Genomic DNA, 15,676 nt, shown 5'->3' with positions numbered 1-15,676 from the left:
ATAAATCAAAATTCACAAATAAAAGACAAAATATCCCAATTATTTATCATTTTAATAAATTTTTCAATATTATTACCAGTACTAATGAAATAATCATTTTACAGACACAAAACATATATTTAAAAAGTTTTAAAAAAATTTCATTATCAAAACGAGGGCTAAGTGTGTAAAAAAAATTCACTCATGACTTATGAATAAATAAATCTGATTTGTAAGACTTATTTTTAAATTTATACTTTCTAAATATTTCCAGATTTTGTAATTTTTTTTTTCACAAACTGAGTCATAAAACTCTAATAAATTAAAAAGTATAAACAATAAATAAAATTAAAAAATATTAATTTAACAAGCCTGATCTATTTTTCATTGACTCGAAAAAATTAGCAGCAAATATTCGCTCTATGTCTCTCTCTTTTTGTCTATCTCTCGCTCATCTTTTGTTTCTCTCTCTTTTTCTATCTCTTCATCTCTCTCTCTCTCTTTCTCTCTCTATCTCTTTTTCTGTCTATCTCTCTCTCCCTGTCTCTCTCTCACTCATCACTCTTCTCTATCTCTCTCTGTATACTTGTCTATTTGTCTATTTCTCTCTTACTATGTTCGTCTTGCTCACTCTCTTACTCCCATTTTCTCTATTTATCGAGCTCCTTCTTGATTTATCGATCCACTATAAGAAAATACACTTTTAGCAACCACTTTGTCTATCTCTCTCTCTCGCTCATCACTCTATCTCTGTCTCTGTCTCTCTCTCTCTCTCTATCTCTCTTCTTTATCTGTCTCTCACAAAATTAAAATATTTTTAAAATATTTAAATATTTAAAATATTTAAAAAATTGATTTGAATTAAGTTTTGAAAAGAGTTTTGAATTATCTGTCTTCTTTATTTATTGAGCTCCCTTTCGATTTATCGATCCACTACAAAAAATGCACTTTTAGCGACCACTTTGTCTCTTTCTCGCTCATCACTCTGTCTCTTTCTCTCTATCTATTTTCTCTATTCGTCTCTCACTCATCTCTCTCTCTCACCACCCATCTTCTCTACCATATTTACCACTACTGCAAATGCCATTCAACTACCACCACTCATATTTTTCTCTCTTTCACTCATCACTCTTCTTTCTCTGTCTGTTTGTCTATCTGTCTGTGTGTCTTTCGTTCATCTGTCTTCTCTTTATCTCTCTCATTTGTCTTCTCTCTATGTCTTTATTTTTCTGTTCTCTCTCTCGTTCATCTCTTTTCATTCTTTTTCTATATATCTCTCTCATCGCTTGTTTCTCTCTATTTTTCTATATGTTTCTCTCTATCTCATTCTCTCTCTGTCTCTCTGTCTGTCTCTCTCTCTATATCTCTTTCTCTCTTTATCTCTCTCTCACTTATCACTATTCTCTCTTTCTTTCTCTCTCTGTGTCTGTTTGTCTGAATAATAAATTATTTAAATCCACTTGACACATGATTTCTTTATCTGTCTTTATCTATGAGAAAATATACATATTGCATGTTCTAAAATTCTAAAAAATTGATTAGTGCCCAGTTAGTCATGCAGTAGTCCCAAAAAAAAAAAAAAAACACGGGTTGAGTTGGCTCATAATTTTTTTTAAAAAAAATTTTCCTTCTTTTTTTTTTAATTTTCTTTCTTTCTTATTATTATATATATATATATATAAAATATAAGAATATAAGAAAATATAAGAATATAAAATTTTAAAATATATTATTATATTTTTCAGTACATAAAATATTAGAATAAATATTTAAGATAATTTAATTTTTGTCTTTTTTTAATTTATAATTTTATTACTTATATTTTTATTTAAAAATAATTTTAATATATTTGTTACTTTTATTTTAATTTTTTAAATTGTTGTTATTTTACATTTACCGACTAAATATTAGTCGGCCATTGTAATTACAAAATTTAAAAATTTTGCTTCATATCGGAGGGAAATTTCGGAGGGAACTTTATTACTTCTTTATTTTCGCTCTCTTTCTCACTCTCTCACGCCTCTGCCCTCCTCCAGCTCTCTCTCTCTCGCCTTTGTCTCCGTCGGCGTCAGGTACGGGAGCATCACCGCCATCACGCCTCTGCCCTCCTCCAACTCTCTCTCTCTCTCTCTCTTTCTGATAGCAGCTCTGTTCTTGACAGTGGCGAGCTCGGATGCCCCTTTCATCGTCGCCCACAAGAAGGCCACTCTCACCAGGCTCAAGTCCGGTGTCGAATGTGTCTTCGCTATAACTATAGCTCAATTTGTGAGTGTTTTTCCCCAATTTTTAAGGTTTTAAATTTAGGGATTTTGCTCAATTTGTGCTGTTCAATTTTTTAAATTTCGAAAATGAGTAGCAGTGTTGTAAAATGCTTACGTCAATACTATGAAGAATATTCTGTTTTGGTTTCTCTCTTAGCTTGCTCCACACTTTGGTGTGAATGTTTATAAATGATGAGATTTTTATTTTTTTGGGCGGATGCAGATCATTTCGTGTTTGTAGATATGTTTTTAACTGCTGGACATGTACTCGGTGTTGCCCACACATTCAGAAATTTGGCATGGTTAGTTGGTATTGCTTGATTTTTCCTTTTTAACCATAGTTTTAGGTTCGCTACCATGAGTTTTGTGCAAGTGTGCTGTCACTCTGTTCACATTGGGAAGCAAAATACGTGCTTCATTGATTTATATATGCTGTCTAGGGTTGTTCATGGGTTGAGTTCACCATTGTTCTGCTACCCAAACTGACTATTTGGGTTACATACCTGGTCACTTGATTTCAGCGTTCTTGGTTTGTTGTGCCTATCTGTGATGATGGTGGTGGTTGTGGTGGATGTAGAGAAGCGAGTCTTAAGTAGAGATATGGCTTTGCCTTTGTGTTAAGGTTTTGATTTGGTGTGAGTGTACCATATATAATTGCAAAACACCTAAATTTGATGGCAGTTTTATGTTTTTAGAAGGCAAATGAAACAAAGAAAGCCCCTTATGATAATGAGAGACTCATATTTATTATCTGATTATTTATCTTGGACAATGGTATCCTTGTTTGGTTAGACAATAATAATAATCTATGCTCACCATGCTAGCCCTTAAAGTTTTTTGCCCACCAAGTGTTTGATTCTATGCTCAAGTGACAAATTTATCAAACCACTGCATAATTAGCCAAGCCCCATCGAACATGGTCATAAAAAATTGGGATATAATCTCACAGAGAATATTAAAATTGATTTTTTTTTTTACATTATGTATTTAAACTAGTAATGTATTAATTTTACCACCTTTTTCATCACTTAAAAGAAGTCAGCTTTACAGGTTGGGAGAAACAGCAAAACTTTGCTGCCAAATCTGAGGTATGTATGTGTATATATGTATATATGTTTGTTTGATGAGATATATTGTGGTTAGCTTCCCTTTCTGGACAGTAATAATGTGTTATGTGTTTTTATTTTATTTTCTTAACAATCCTAGGAGGGGAATAGGGGAAGGGGGCACTGCATCATTCAGTTGTCAGACTTGAACCCGAGCATCACATCTGATAGAGGAGTGTCTCATCCACCGGGCCCAACCCTTGGTGTCTTGTATTTTGTTCTTATTGTAGGGACAAAGAGGTGGTGGTGGTGGTGGTGGTGGTGGTGGGGTTGGGATTTGATCTTTTTAGCAAGTTTTTAATTGTCTAGTTGGTACCTATGTCAAATTATGGCACAATCACAGTACTGCTTTATGTTCTGGTAGATGAAAATGGACTTATAAATAACTAAAATTGGAACTGAAAATCTTCCTCTTCCAGATGCATCTGACTGAAAATTCACAGCCAGTTTGGGTTGATTTCATGCCAACAGTCGATCACAGCACAAAACAAGAAGCAGAACAAAATTCTACGTTCCAATTGAAATCTGGAGTTATTTCAGATGATTGGGAGTGAGTAAATTTTCTTCTTCTTCTTCTTTGTATTTTTTTAAAATTAATTAATTTTTTTTCTAGAGTGGGATCATATATTTGTGGAAGACATTAGTTGAATTACCTTATGACAGAAACTTTGTTCAGTTGAATCTCCACTAACAAGACATTGATTTTTCCGCGTCACCACCAGGAAACTTTATTTCTGCACAAAAAATGGATCACTGTTAGAACTAGTCGGGATAAGACTTGCATTAGTACAATAAAACGCCATTGCGGCTAATTTTAGCCCTTAAATTCTGGTTCTGCAGATACAATACATTTAGTTTTTTTTCTTTTTTTTTTTTTTTTTTTGAAAGAAGAAACTTGGATATTCACTTGGATGTTTTGTTTTGCAAATCATGGTCGACCTCCCGGTGCAAATGTTGCAGCAATAGCTGATGCTGCTACTGTTAGACCAGAAGTAATTTTCACCCTAAGGTGTGACCTCTCTCCCTTTTCTAATTTCCAGTACCTCCTAGTTTTATTTATTTATTAGTGTTTAGTCACCCACTCATGGTAAAGCAACATCTCTACACATGGGATAAGACTGTACATTTGATTCTTCCCAAATCCTGCAATGATGGGAAGCTTATGCACTAAAACTGTGATTTTTTAGTGTATAATCACTCACTGAAGGACATAAATAAATGAGTAAATTACACTTTTAGCCCTTGCAGTTCGACTCAAATTTTACTTAAGTATTATTTCAAATTTGAACAATTTGATCTCTACACTTTGAGTCTAGTTTTAATTTGGTCTTTCCGTTCAAGTCGGAAGTTATTGAGACACGTGTCTATCTCCTGATGGGTACATGCAGAAACAATTAATGAAATTTGGACCATATGACCTAAATTGAAATTGAACTTAAAGTGCAGGGACAAAGTGAAACAATAGGGACCAAGTGAAATTTGGATCGAATTATATAGGTGAAAAGCGTAATTTACACTAAATAAATTTGGAGATGTTATGTTTTGGAATATTACTATAGACAACATGTCCAGTGTCATTTATGAATCAAAGTGCACTTTTGCTCTCTTCAATTTGCATATAATCCAAGCATGAAACTATTTTGTTGCAGTTCAATTGGGGATCTTAAAGTTCTTCATATTATATTTGGTCTTTAAAGGTCATGACTTGGAGCGATGGCAAGTGGTATCTATTTCTAGCTTTGTGCACGGTTTGAGTCATGACAATCAGTCACTCCAAAAAAAATAAATAATAATGGGAAAGATTGTCAACCTATTATCTCTTCTAGACCATGTTGTGTCTGCCTTATAGCTATTACAAGTGCTACATGTTTCTAGCGTTGTGCATGGTTTGAGTCATGGGGATCAGTCTCTCCACGAAATAAAAATAAAAAATAAAAAAAAATAAAGGGAAAGACAGTCTATATACTATCTCTTCTAGACCATGTTGTATTTGCCTTGTGCACTGGTAGAAACTTTTTCTTTTTTTTCTTTTCTTTTTTATTTTTTTCATATCTTTGATGTTTATGTGTTCTCTTGATGAAAATTGGATACTTATTGTGATCATCATATAATATATGCAGGGTGGTAATTTGGTAGAGAGAAGGCTACACCAAAGAAAGTGGAAATGCATAGTCCATGGAAGTCTAGAATATCATCACTTGTCTTCTATCACATCAGTTTCCCAAGATGAATTCAATGAAAAAACCTCCTCTTTGTTTCTTACAACAGCTTCTGGATCTGTTTTGGAATATAGAGTTCGTTGTCAGTGTCAACAAGTACCTTGAAGCGCGGAGCCAGAAGCTCTCTACAGATTGCTACTTGTTGATACTTCATGGATTTTCTTTTATGCTTGCTGACATTTGATGTAGAATTTTGTGTACAAAGGATATCTATTTTGTATGATTATATGTTTGTATGGAATTATTATTTTGGGTTGGATTATATTTGATTTGTATAGAATTTGATGTTAAAACACCAAATTTTTGTATGGTTGAAACGAAATAGAAATATGTATTATTTTGTTTATATACAGGGTGCAGGTTGCACGAAATAAATACAGGTTGTGGATAAATAAATTATAATAAAAAAAACACTAAATAAAGTTTTTGGCAAGTAAATGTTTAGCAGCCAAAAAAGAAAAAGTGAATTTGGTAGTCAAAAAGGAAATCAATGTTTTTAGCCACTAAATATTTGGTAGCTAGAAAGAATCCAAAGATTTTTGGTGACTAAAAATTTAGTAGTCAAAACTATATAAGACTTTAGGTGACTAAATAGTTTAGTAGCAAAAAATAAATGAAAACTTTCGGCGACCAAATGGTTAGTAGCAAAAAATAAAATTTAATGAAAAATAATTTTTTTGGCTACTAAATTCTTTAGTCCCTAAATGTAGTAATGTTAGGACTAAAACTTATCTACGACTAAAATTTTTTGTCGCTAAAAATCAAATTAATTTTATTTGAACACTTTTGGCGACTAAATATTTAGTCGCCAAATATCACCTTTCCCGACTAACCAGACTTTAGTAGCCAAATGTTCAGTTTTGGCGACTAATATTTTAGTCGCCAAAAGATAACCTTTGCCGACTAACCAGACTTTAGTAGCCAAATGTTCAGTTTTGGCGACTAATATTTTAGTCGCCAAAAGATAACTTTTGCTGACTAACCAGACTTTAGTAGCCAAAACGTTCACTTTCAGCGACCAAAAATAGTTTAGTCGCCAATACTATCGCCGACAGAGCATAGGCGACGACTTTGGCGACCAAAAAAATTAGTCGCTAATTTGTTTTGGCGACCAAAAATAGGGCTTTTGGCGACCAATAGTTTGGTCGCCAAAAGTGTCATTTCCTGTAGTGTTGATTCTTATCACTGTATGCCCAACTTGCAATCCTCAAAACCAGTAACATTTGAAGGGGAAATTATTCAATACTCCTGGAGTACCACGTGTCCATACTCCAAACCAATCACCATTCAGTTAGCCCCATGTTGTCTCCCCATCTCCAACATAAATCGTGGGCCCTTGTGTCTCTTCACCAATCAAAACATTATGGAGCACCACGTGTCCATACTCCAGGAGTAGTGAATAATCACCCCATTTGAAGAGTAATAACCAAGGAAGCTTGCAAAAGAAAAGGAAAGTAAAATTTTGCAAAAGCAGGGAACAAAATGAAAACCCCTTCTCAACCAAGCATTTGAAGAGAATAACATTACACTGGAAGTGTTTTTTTGTTTTTTTTTTTAGATCCTATAAAATTGTGCAAGTGTGTAAACCTATACCTACAGGTATCTGTAAATATGTAGAAGAAATGAATGAGAATACATGAACCTTCACAAAACTCTTCTTTACTCATGTCTTCTTCTCAAACAGAACAAAAAAAATGGTACACAAAGGAAAAAGTAAATTGATTCTTACCTACACACAATGAAAAACACTGTATGCCCAACTTTACTCATGTCTTCTTCTCAAACAGAACAACAAAAATGGTACACAAAGGAAAACGAAAATTAATTCTTACCTACACACAATGAAAAACACTGTATGCCCAACGTTACTCATGTCGTCTTCTCAAACAAAACAACAAAAATGGTACACAAAGGAAAAAAGCAAATTGATTCTTACCTACACACAATGAAAAACACTGTATGCCCAACCTCAAGAAATGAATGAAAATGCATGAACCTTCACAAAACTCTTCTTTACTCATGTCTTCTTCTCAAACAGAACAACAAAAATGGTACACGAAGGAAAAACCAAATTGAATCTTACCTACACAATGAAAAACACACTTGCAATCCCAAAACCAATAACATTTCAAGAACAATAACCAAGCGAGCTTGCGAAAGAAAAGCAAAGTAAAAATTGGCAAAAGCAGGAACAAAATGAAGACCCTTTTTCATAGAGAAAACCCACGTGGAAGGAGCTCATCCACAAGAGGAGGATAGGATGCAATTATATTTTTTTTTTGTCATTTTCACTATTATCCCCAGGTGTGAGTATATTGTATGGAAAATAAATAAATAAATAAACAAGGGGAATTTCCGTCGCCCAGCATCGGCTCTTTATATATAGATAACCTAGGGACAGATATTTATATCATCAGACTATCAAGTAGTGAACGAATTGGTTCTCTTCGTTCGTTTGAGCAACAACAGTGAGTCTTCTCTCTCCAGAAGTGATCGAGACTCGAGAGTCCTCTCTCTCCAGCAGTGAGTCTTCTCTCTCAAGTTCTCAGCTCATTTTAATGGAAATCTTTGCTCTGATTTCTATAATTTCTTTTCCCTAATTGGTTTTAGGTTTTGGTTCAAATTGTGTGCCTAGTTTGGGTTTAGGTATTGATTGAATGTTGTAATTTCTATGCCCTAATTTATCTACCCTAATAATCTCTAATTTCGTGCCTAATTTATGTAAACTTTTTGTTTGAAAGATTGTGAAGCTAATATAACTGTTTCAATGCGTACGTAAACATATTCTTTGCAGATTTATGTGGTTGAATTTCTGTTGGTTGAATTTCAGTGAATTTTGAATTTTAGTGAATTGTTGATTATATAAGCATGTTTTCTAAAAAGTATAGTTCTGGACATGATAAAAGAAAAATAAGTAAAAAGTTGAAAATTTAATTCAATCTCCATCTGGAACTCTTGATAAGTTTTTTGGTTGCAACAAACAAACAGTGAGTTCTGGTTCAATTGATGAAAATTTAGTGATTGAAGAACTTAATGAATGTATGAATGGAAAAGTTAATGAAGGTTTTAATGATTATACATGCAAGCAAATATTGTGTATTAGATACCTAGCAAGTTGTTTTTTTTTGGGGGGGGGGATATATATCATTTTGCTCAAAATTTTTTTGACCAAGCATGTAAAAGGGCCGCTTTGAGAAATTCACCTTGGGCCCTATAAAATTCAGGGCCAGCCTCGGGCATGACATGGCCACACCAGAGCACGCCTACACAAGATCCTCACTCAAGCTCATCAAAATAAACCGGGCGGGAGAACACCCGCTAAGATCCTTCCACGTGTTGTCATCAAGAGAATAACACGTTATATTATGCATTTGATGCACAACAAAGAACTCCATCAGAACAGAACCAGCGTAGCTCCCAGCTACGTACACTATTAGGTCATGTTTGTTTGGGTGGACATGAGCTTGGGATTGGACTAATAGTCCAATAAAATTATTAATCCGATGTTTGGTTAAACAATTGAAGTACGGACTAATTATTTTAAACTTGACTATTAGTTAAGATAGGATACATAATCCAACGGATTCGTAGTCCTAAGACTATTAATCATGGGAATGCTAATCTAGTCCACCCAAACAAACATGGCCTTAATGCCTTCATCTCCGTCTCCTCTTTTCAGAGAAGGTTAAAGGAAAAATAGGAAAATGCTTGGGTTATGTATTTGATGTCCCGAAATGTTCCCGTCAAAGTTTTTTTGGGGAAGAATTTCGCGCAGAGTGTAAATGAATAGATTCTTTCCGGAAAGGAAAGAAACTATGAGGGAATGTTTTTGTGGACACTAAATATAGGAAAAAGTTAGGGATTATGAAAATTTTGTCATGAAAATGATAATGAAAAATTTATGATTTTTGGAATACCTTGATTAGTATGTAGTGCTTTATTTGAAGTGTAATTCAAGGGTCACAAAGCTTTCATGATTATTTTCATGAAAGGTTTTTCATGATACCTAACACTGCTGCTAAATATAAAGAGAAAAGTTAGGGATCATGAAAATTCTTTCATGAAAATGATCATGAAAGAGTTATGATCCCTAGATTACCTTGATTAGTGTGTGGTGCTTTATTCTAAGTGTAATCCAAAAGACATAAAGCTTTCATTATTATTCTTAAAATATTTTTCATAATACCTAACATTGCTGAAATAAAAAACCCAGGCATTTCCCGGAAAAATATTAGAGGGCTCAGTCAAACCCATAACTCACTAGAAGAGCTAAACACATCACATGTGTGTCCAGTTCAATTGATGTATGTTTTGGTTTGGTTAGTTTCACAAATATCAAGAAATTATTGATATGTCATCTTCCGCTTAGATTTCTCCCCTTTATGTTGGGTTATACTATTTTTACACTGTTAAACTTAAAGACTATACCACTGGAATTGCTGGCATTACAGGTTCAAAAGAAGAAGAAGAAACACGAAAGTAATATGCAAATGAATCGGAGGTCCGTTAAATTAATATTGAGTGAAATGCTAATTAAACTTTATACTTGAGTTTCAGTGGAAAGTAAAACACTATGGCCATCATTCAATTCGATTTTTGTTAGAATTACGTCTCACGATTCGATTCATACAATTCGATACGAGTTTCAACCAAAACGATTCGATTCATGCGGTTGAATCTTAAATTGAGTGGATCTTATGATTCAATGTGATTCGTTACGATTCTTATGATTCAGTTGTCTTTGTATAATTGATGAAACGACGTCATTTTATTCACAAAAAAAAAAAAAAAAAAAAGATCAATTAATTATTTTGATATACATGGTTTTATATGTATATTCACTTATAAAATTTAGTTATATTGATATTTATTTCATTTAAACACTATGTCTCTATTTTTATATGTATATACATATATGAAATTATATATTATGTTAAATAAAGTGAATCTTACGATTCACGATTCATTATCTTAGCAAAACGATTTATGATTCGATTCAAGATTTGATGATAATGCCTGAAATGAGAAAAATAAAAATTATTTATTAATATTATTTAACTATTATTATTTTAGCTATTGATTTACTAGTATTGTCAATGACATAATTCAATTAAGTTAATTGAGGAATTCAACGCTGAAAATGATAATTACAAGCACTTCATTGAGTTATTATTTTTTATGATTTTTTATTGATTGATTATTATTGTCAATGACATAATTGAATTCAGTTAATGGAGGAATTCACAGTAGAGTTCAATGTTGAAAGCAGTAGTGGAGCTTACAGGGATTTCATTGAAGGCTTACGTGTTGAATTGAGAGAGAGATTTTCACACAATCTTCCTGTACTTCCCCCTCAGCAGAATCCACCCACTCGATGGTTTGACGTCATACTGCGAACCAACAATGACAATCATTCGATCAGGCTGAGGATTCGACGGGACAACCTCTACGTTGACGGCTACCAAATGTACAATTCTACCCAGTGGTGGGAGTTCGGGCGAACCTCTTCTACTTCACGTCTAATTGCCGGATCTGAATTCCTGGGTTTCGAAGGTGGCTACAATGCCCTGCAAGATGCTGCCGGACAAAGGATGAATAGAATAGACCTTGGCCAAACCCCACTCACGGCTGCCGTAAATCGGCTCGCTCTTCCCACAACCTCCACAACTCGCGCGAGGTCACTGATTGTCGTGATTCAGATGATTAGTGAATCGCTTAGATTCACTCGTATCTCCGACCATCTCACTGCCACATTCAGCAGCAGTTCGCCACCTCCTAATTGGATGCTAGCACTAGAGCACGGTTGGGGAGACCTCTCTGCCGCATTGCTGCGAGCCGATGCCGATCCCAATAATTTCTTCCGTCTTCCGCAACCTAATGCTATGAATATTGTGTCTGCTCTGGACGCGGTTGCCGTACTTGGCATCTTGCTCAGGAGCACCCGCACATCACCATCATCGTCATCGACAAGGGCTCTTCTGGCGGTGCTGGTAGTGGGACGACCGTTGGTGGAGGTGTTCACGGTGCGCATCAACAACATCGACGAAGAGGACCCAGGCTAGCTCTACGGCACAATCACAGTCACCAACGGACTCAGTTCTCAATACATCTACAACCGATCAAGGGATAATTACGAATCTATTAGACCCCGTGATACCGCTTTGCTGACTGGCCCAGCAGCTCGATCCATCTCAGCCTACGGCAGCTTCACCATCGATGTGGCTCTCAAGGATAAGGACAAATTGTCTCCGGACGATGATGTCAGCAGCGGGCAGATATCCTGGAACGTTTTCAACGTCACCAATGAGTATGACAAGCCCTTATACAATGACGTTCGTGGCAAGTATGGTTCGGTGACGGTGAACTACATAGTGTTGAGTGATGCGGTGGAGGCCACTGTGGAGGTTACGCTCATCAACGGAGATGGGGAAAACTCCGCCGATGTTTATGGACTAATTACTGCTCGCAATGGCAACTTTATGAATGAAAGCGTGCTCTTCCGAAAGATATCAAATGAGCACATAGATGTAAAGCCTGGAAATCCTATCCCGTTGACGAGATCTGTGGTGGCCGTGTCACGGAACTCCTCCCTCATAGTTCGGGCAGATCTGATGGATCACGACAGTCTTTCTCCCGATGATGAGATTGCCAATGGCACTGCACAGTTCCCTGCTCAACTATCCGGTACATCGCAGAAGAATATTTCCGGCAAGTATGGTGAGATCCAAGTGAAGGTTACTTGGACTTGAGACCACCGATATCTCCATATGCATATGCTACTACTTGTCCTTTCTTGCAGTCTTGTGTTGTTTTAATTTATGACTTTTTTTTTTAAAAAGTTTATAATAGTAAATAAGTTGGTTGGACTTGGAAGTTGTGTTGTATCTTCCTTCCTTGTTACTTACTAGGTTACTTGGTTGGTGCTCGTCTGTTTTGCTTCCTAAGTATTTTGTATATATCATAAATAAAAGCTGGCTCGGTTTCAATTTAATCTGTGTAAGTTTATACATGTACAGCTACTTGTTTGGTGTGATGCATTATACCAAATTCAACCAACTCCATCAACAATTCTCATTTCTAAGACCATGCGTGCAGCCTGCAGGCAAGGGACTCGAGTCAAGTTACTTACTCGCATTTTGTTAATTATTATGAATCATATTATCGAATAGTCAGGCACAACTGAACAGGGAGAGAAGAGCATCTCTATTAATAATTCACAAATGTTGATTTGTACTAAGGCTTACCTAGATATTTATATACTAAACTAATAAATTGCTAGTCAAGAATATCTTTAAAAAAAATAAGGTAAAGTACGGTAAATTTTCCTGAACTATGATCCATTTTTACTTTATTCTCCTAAACTTTAAAACTCACCAGTTAACTCCTTCAAAGTATTACCTTATTACACTTGATCCTTTCCATTAAGATTTTGTTAGGGTTTTAAACAGAATCAGGTCATGTGTCAAACACATGGCATACTTACTTATTGAAAATTTTTAGGACAATAATGCCTTTTGCTTGTGGCTTATTTGCTTGGTATGACCCACTCATATATGAAAGAGGGAAGGATTTTGGAATATTTTTGTTGAAGAAGAATGTTAAGATGAGAAGAATTAATGAAGAGTTGCATACAAATTCTGTAGAGAAGAGTCATTGAAATGCAGAGGATGATTGATGAGCTAAAATCCTAACAGAATCCTAAGGGAAGGGGTTAAATGCAACAAGGTAATATTTTGAGGGGCTAACTGTTAAGTTTTGAAGCTTAGGGGGGTAAAGTAAAAATGGATCATAGTTCAGGGAGGTTTACTGTAATTTATCCCCCCCCCCCCCCAAAAAAAGACCAATTCCTTCTAATCAAAGAAAACAAATAAGACAAATGATAAATTTTGTACAAAAAGAAACACATAAAATAAAAAAATTAAATCAACACAATTTAAAAAACTTAATAATTCTAAAATATTAAAATAAAATATTCTTAATCAATTAAAATTTCAAATATAAAAAGATAATATTCATAAAATCTCGTTTACATACTATAGGTCCAAACTTAATAAATTGGCGGGCCCCACTAGCTCCCGTTAAAATTCGAGTCGGGCCCGCCCACGAGCCAGGAAATTAGGCCCATGCCCAAGCCAAAGCCCAAGCCTAAGGGTATTCGAGCCTTTGGCGAGCCGGTTCAATAGGCTCAAGCTTGGGCCGGGCTTAGGCGGGCCTGAACATTTTTTTTTTGTTTTTTTTATATTTTTTCTATCAAAATTTTATTATTTTTTACTAAAAAGGACACTGGGCCTCGGGTTGAGTCTTGAGTAGGTCGTAAGCAGTCTAGGTGGGTCAGGCCAGACTTCAAAAATGAAGGCCCAGACCCAAGGTCTCAAGTTGGGCTCAGGTCCGAGCCTAAACAGGTCGGGCCCATCCCAGGACGCAGACGAGTTTCGGACCGCCCATGAGCCGCAGGCTATTTCTACACTCCTAGTGATGACATAATAGTCATCTAAAAAAAAAAAAGTTGAAAATTAATATAACCAAAAAAAAAAAAAAACTCAAGCTGACTCAAAAAACTGGTTGAAAAAAACACACATAAAATAGAAAAATTATACGAACATCGAAAATCTCAATCACTGAAATCACTAATGAAACAGAATGATTGCATCTATAGATGCGAACAAAATGTTTACACGTCTGGATGACAATATTTTCTCTCATATCGGTGATTTTGGAGATTGAGATTTTTGAGGTGAAATATTGTTCTAAATTATTATTGAAATGGATATCTCAAACTTATAATGCCAATTATCTTTTTATTTATTTATTTATTTATTTATTTTTGGGTACTATTAGATGTTATGAGAAAGAGAAAAATAATCACTCCCAATTACCCACAACCTCCACTATGAAAGTTGAGACATAATGTCACTAGACCATATAAACTTCCGCAAGGCCGAGGATTTTGGTCCGTACTGAATGTAACACTTCTCATCTCGTGTTAGTTATGCAAGAAAATTCCAATCACATCTACTGGTCGGAAAGTCGTAGGTGAGAATTCCCTATAGCAACATTAAAAAAAATGTTCATAAATTACATGCACGTGAAATTGCCGCCACAAATTTTTTCTCTGTATACTCCACTTTAAAAAATTTCGTATTTAATGAATATATTTTTTAAAAAATTACTTTTAAATTTCTATAAATCTATCATTCAAATTCAAAACTAATAAAAAATATAGTCCCAATTTTAATTTCTATAAATCTATATTATTTTTATTTTTTCCATGTATCTAAAGTTATTTTTTTTTAATTTATAATTATTTTTGTTGTATATTTATGCAATGAACACCCGTATTCTCTTAGGCCATGTTTGTTTGGGTGGACATGAGCTTGGGATTGAACTAATAGTCCAATAAAATTATTAATCCGATGTTTGGTTAAACAATTGAAATACGGATTAATTATTTTAAATTTAACTATTAGTTAAGATAGGATACATAATCCAACGGATTCGTAGTCCTAGTACTATTAGTCATGGGAATGCTAATCCAGTCCGCCCAAACAAACATGGCCTTAGTATTCAAAGATTGTATAGATCTAAATAATAATAATAATAATAGACATATTTGCACAAGTGTCCAACACATATTGAGAAGGGTAGGACCAATGTCTATGTCCGACACATACTTCTTCTCTAAGTGTTTGCAATTCCTTTAATCTATATTTTATTTAAAATGTATTCTTCTCATTTTTTTTAGATGTAAAATTACTTATTATATTTTTATATAATTGATCTCACATATGATTTTATTTGTTTTATTTTTGAAAAACTGTTTCCTGCAGAAGCAAATGTTATAAGTATTGTCAACAATATTCTATATGTAATGTAAGCATTTGAAAAAAATATCTTTTTTTTTTTTTTTTTTAACCGTCTCTGATGTACTCAAAAAAAAGAAAAAAGAAAAAAAAAAAAACAACGTAACATATCATTTATCCACAAAATTACTGTGTTAGACAACATTGTTGATGAGATACAAAGTTATCTGCCTTTTTCTACCTGTTTCAAATGCCTCAAAGCTAGAGAGAAATGAAAAAAAAATAATGCTCTATGTATCAATTAGCATATT

At 34.4% G+C, this 15,676-nt stretch overlaps 1 protein-coding gene and 1 long non-coding RNA gene across 4 annotated transcripts; both read left to right on the top strand.

Moving 5' to 3' along the window:
• Nucleotides 1–1,970: 1,970 nt before the first annotated feature.
• Nucleotides 1,971–5,911, top strand: LOC114278291 (uncharacterized). 3 transcript variants are annotated; one of them, XR_014360357.1, is made up of 7 exons: nucleotides 1,971–2,051; nucleotides 2,141–2,244; nucleotides 2,464–2,542; nucleotides 3,291–3,328; nucleotides 3,447–3,896; nucleotides 4,307–4,355; nucleotides 5,467–5,911. It is a non-coding gene; the product is annotated as an uncharacterized LOC114278291 (long non-coding RNA). The 3 variants fall into 3 exon arrangements; XR_014360358.1 differs by having other exon boundaries at nucleotides 3,766–4,355; XR_014360356.1 differs by having other exon boundaries at nucleotides 3,447–4,355.
• A 4,840-nt stretch (nucleotides 5,912–10,751) lies between these two features.
• On the top strand, nucleotides 10,752–12,556 carry LOC145820166 (ribosome-inactivating protein charybdin-like). Its single transcript, XM_082914993.1, has one exon. The coding sequence runs from the start codon at nucleotides 10,797–10,799 to the stop codon at nucleotides 11,625–11,627; it is 831 nt and encodes a 276-aa protein (XP_082771119.1). The 5' UTR covers nucleotides 10,752–10,796; the 3' UTR covers nucleotides 11,628–12,556.
• Nucleotides 12,557–15,676: the final 3,120 nt, after the last annotated feature.

Source organism: Camellia sinensis, chromosome 2 (assembly GCF_055761805.1).
Source record: "Camellia sinensis isolate YWXY chromosome 2, ASM5576180v1, whole genome shotgun sequence".
NCBI classification, from domain to species: Eukaryota; Viridiplantae; Streptophyta; class Magnoliopsida; order Ericales; family Theaceae; genus Camellia; species Camellia sinensis.
This window is presented reverse-complemented; position numbering and strand designations above follow the sequence as displayed.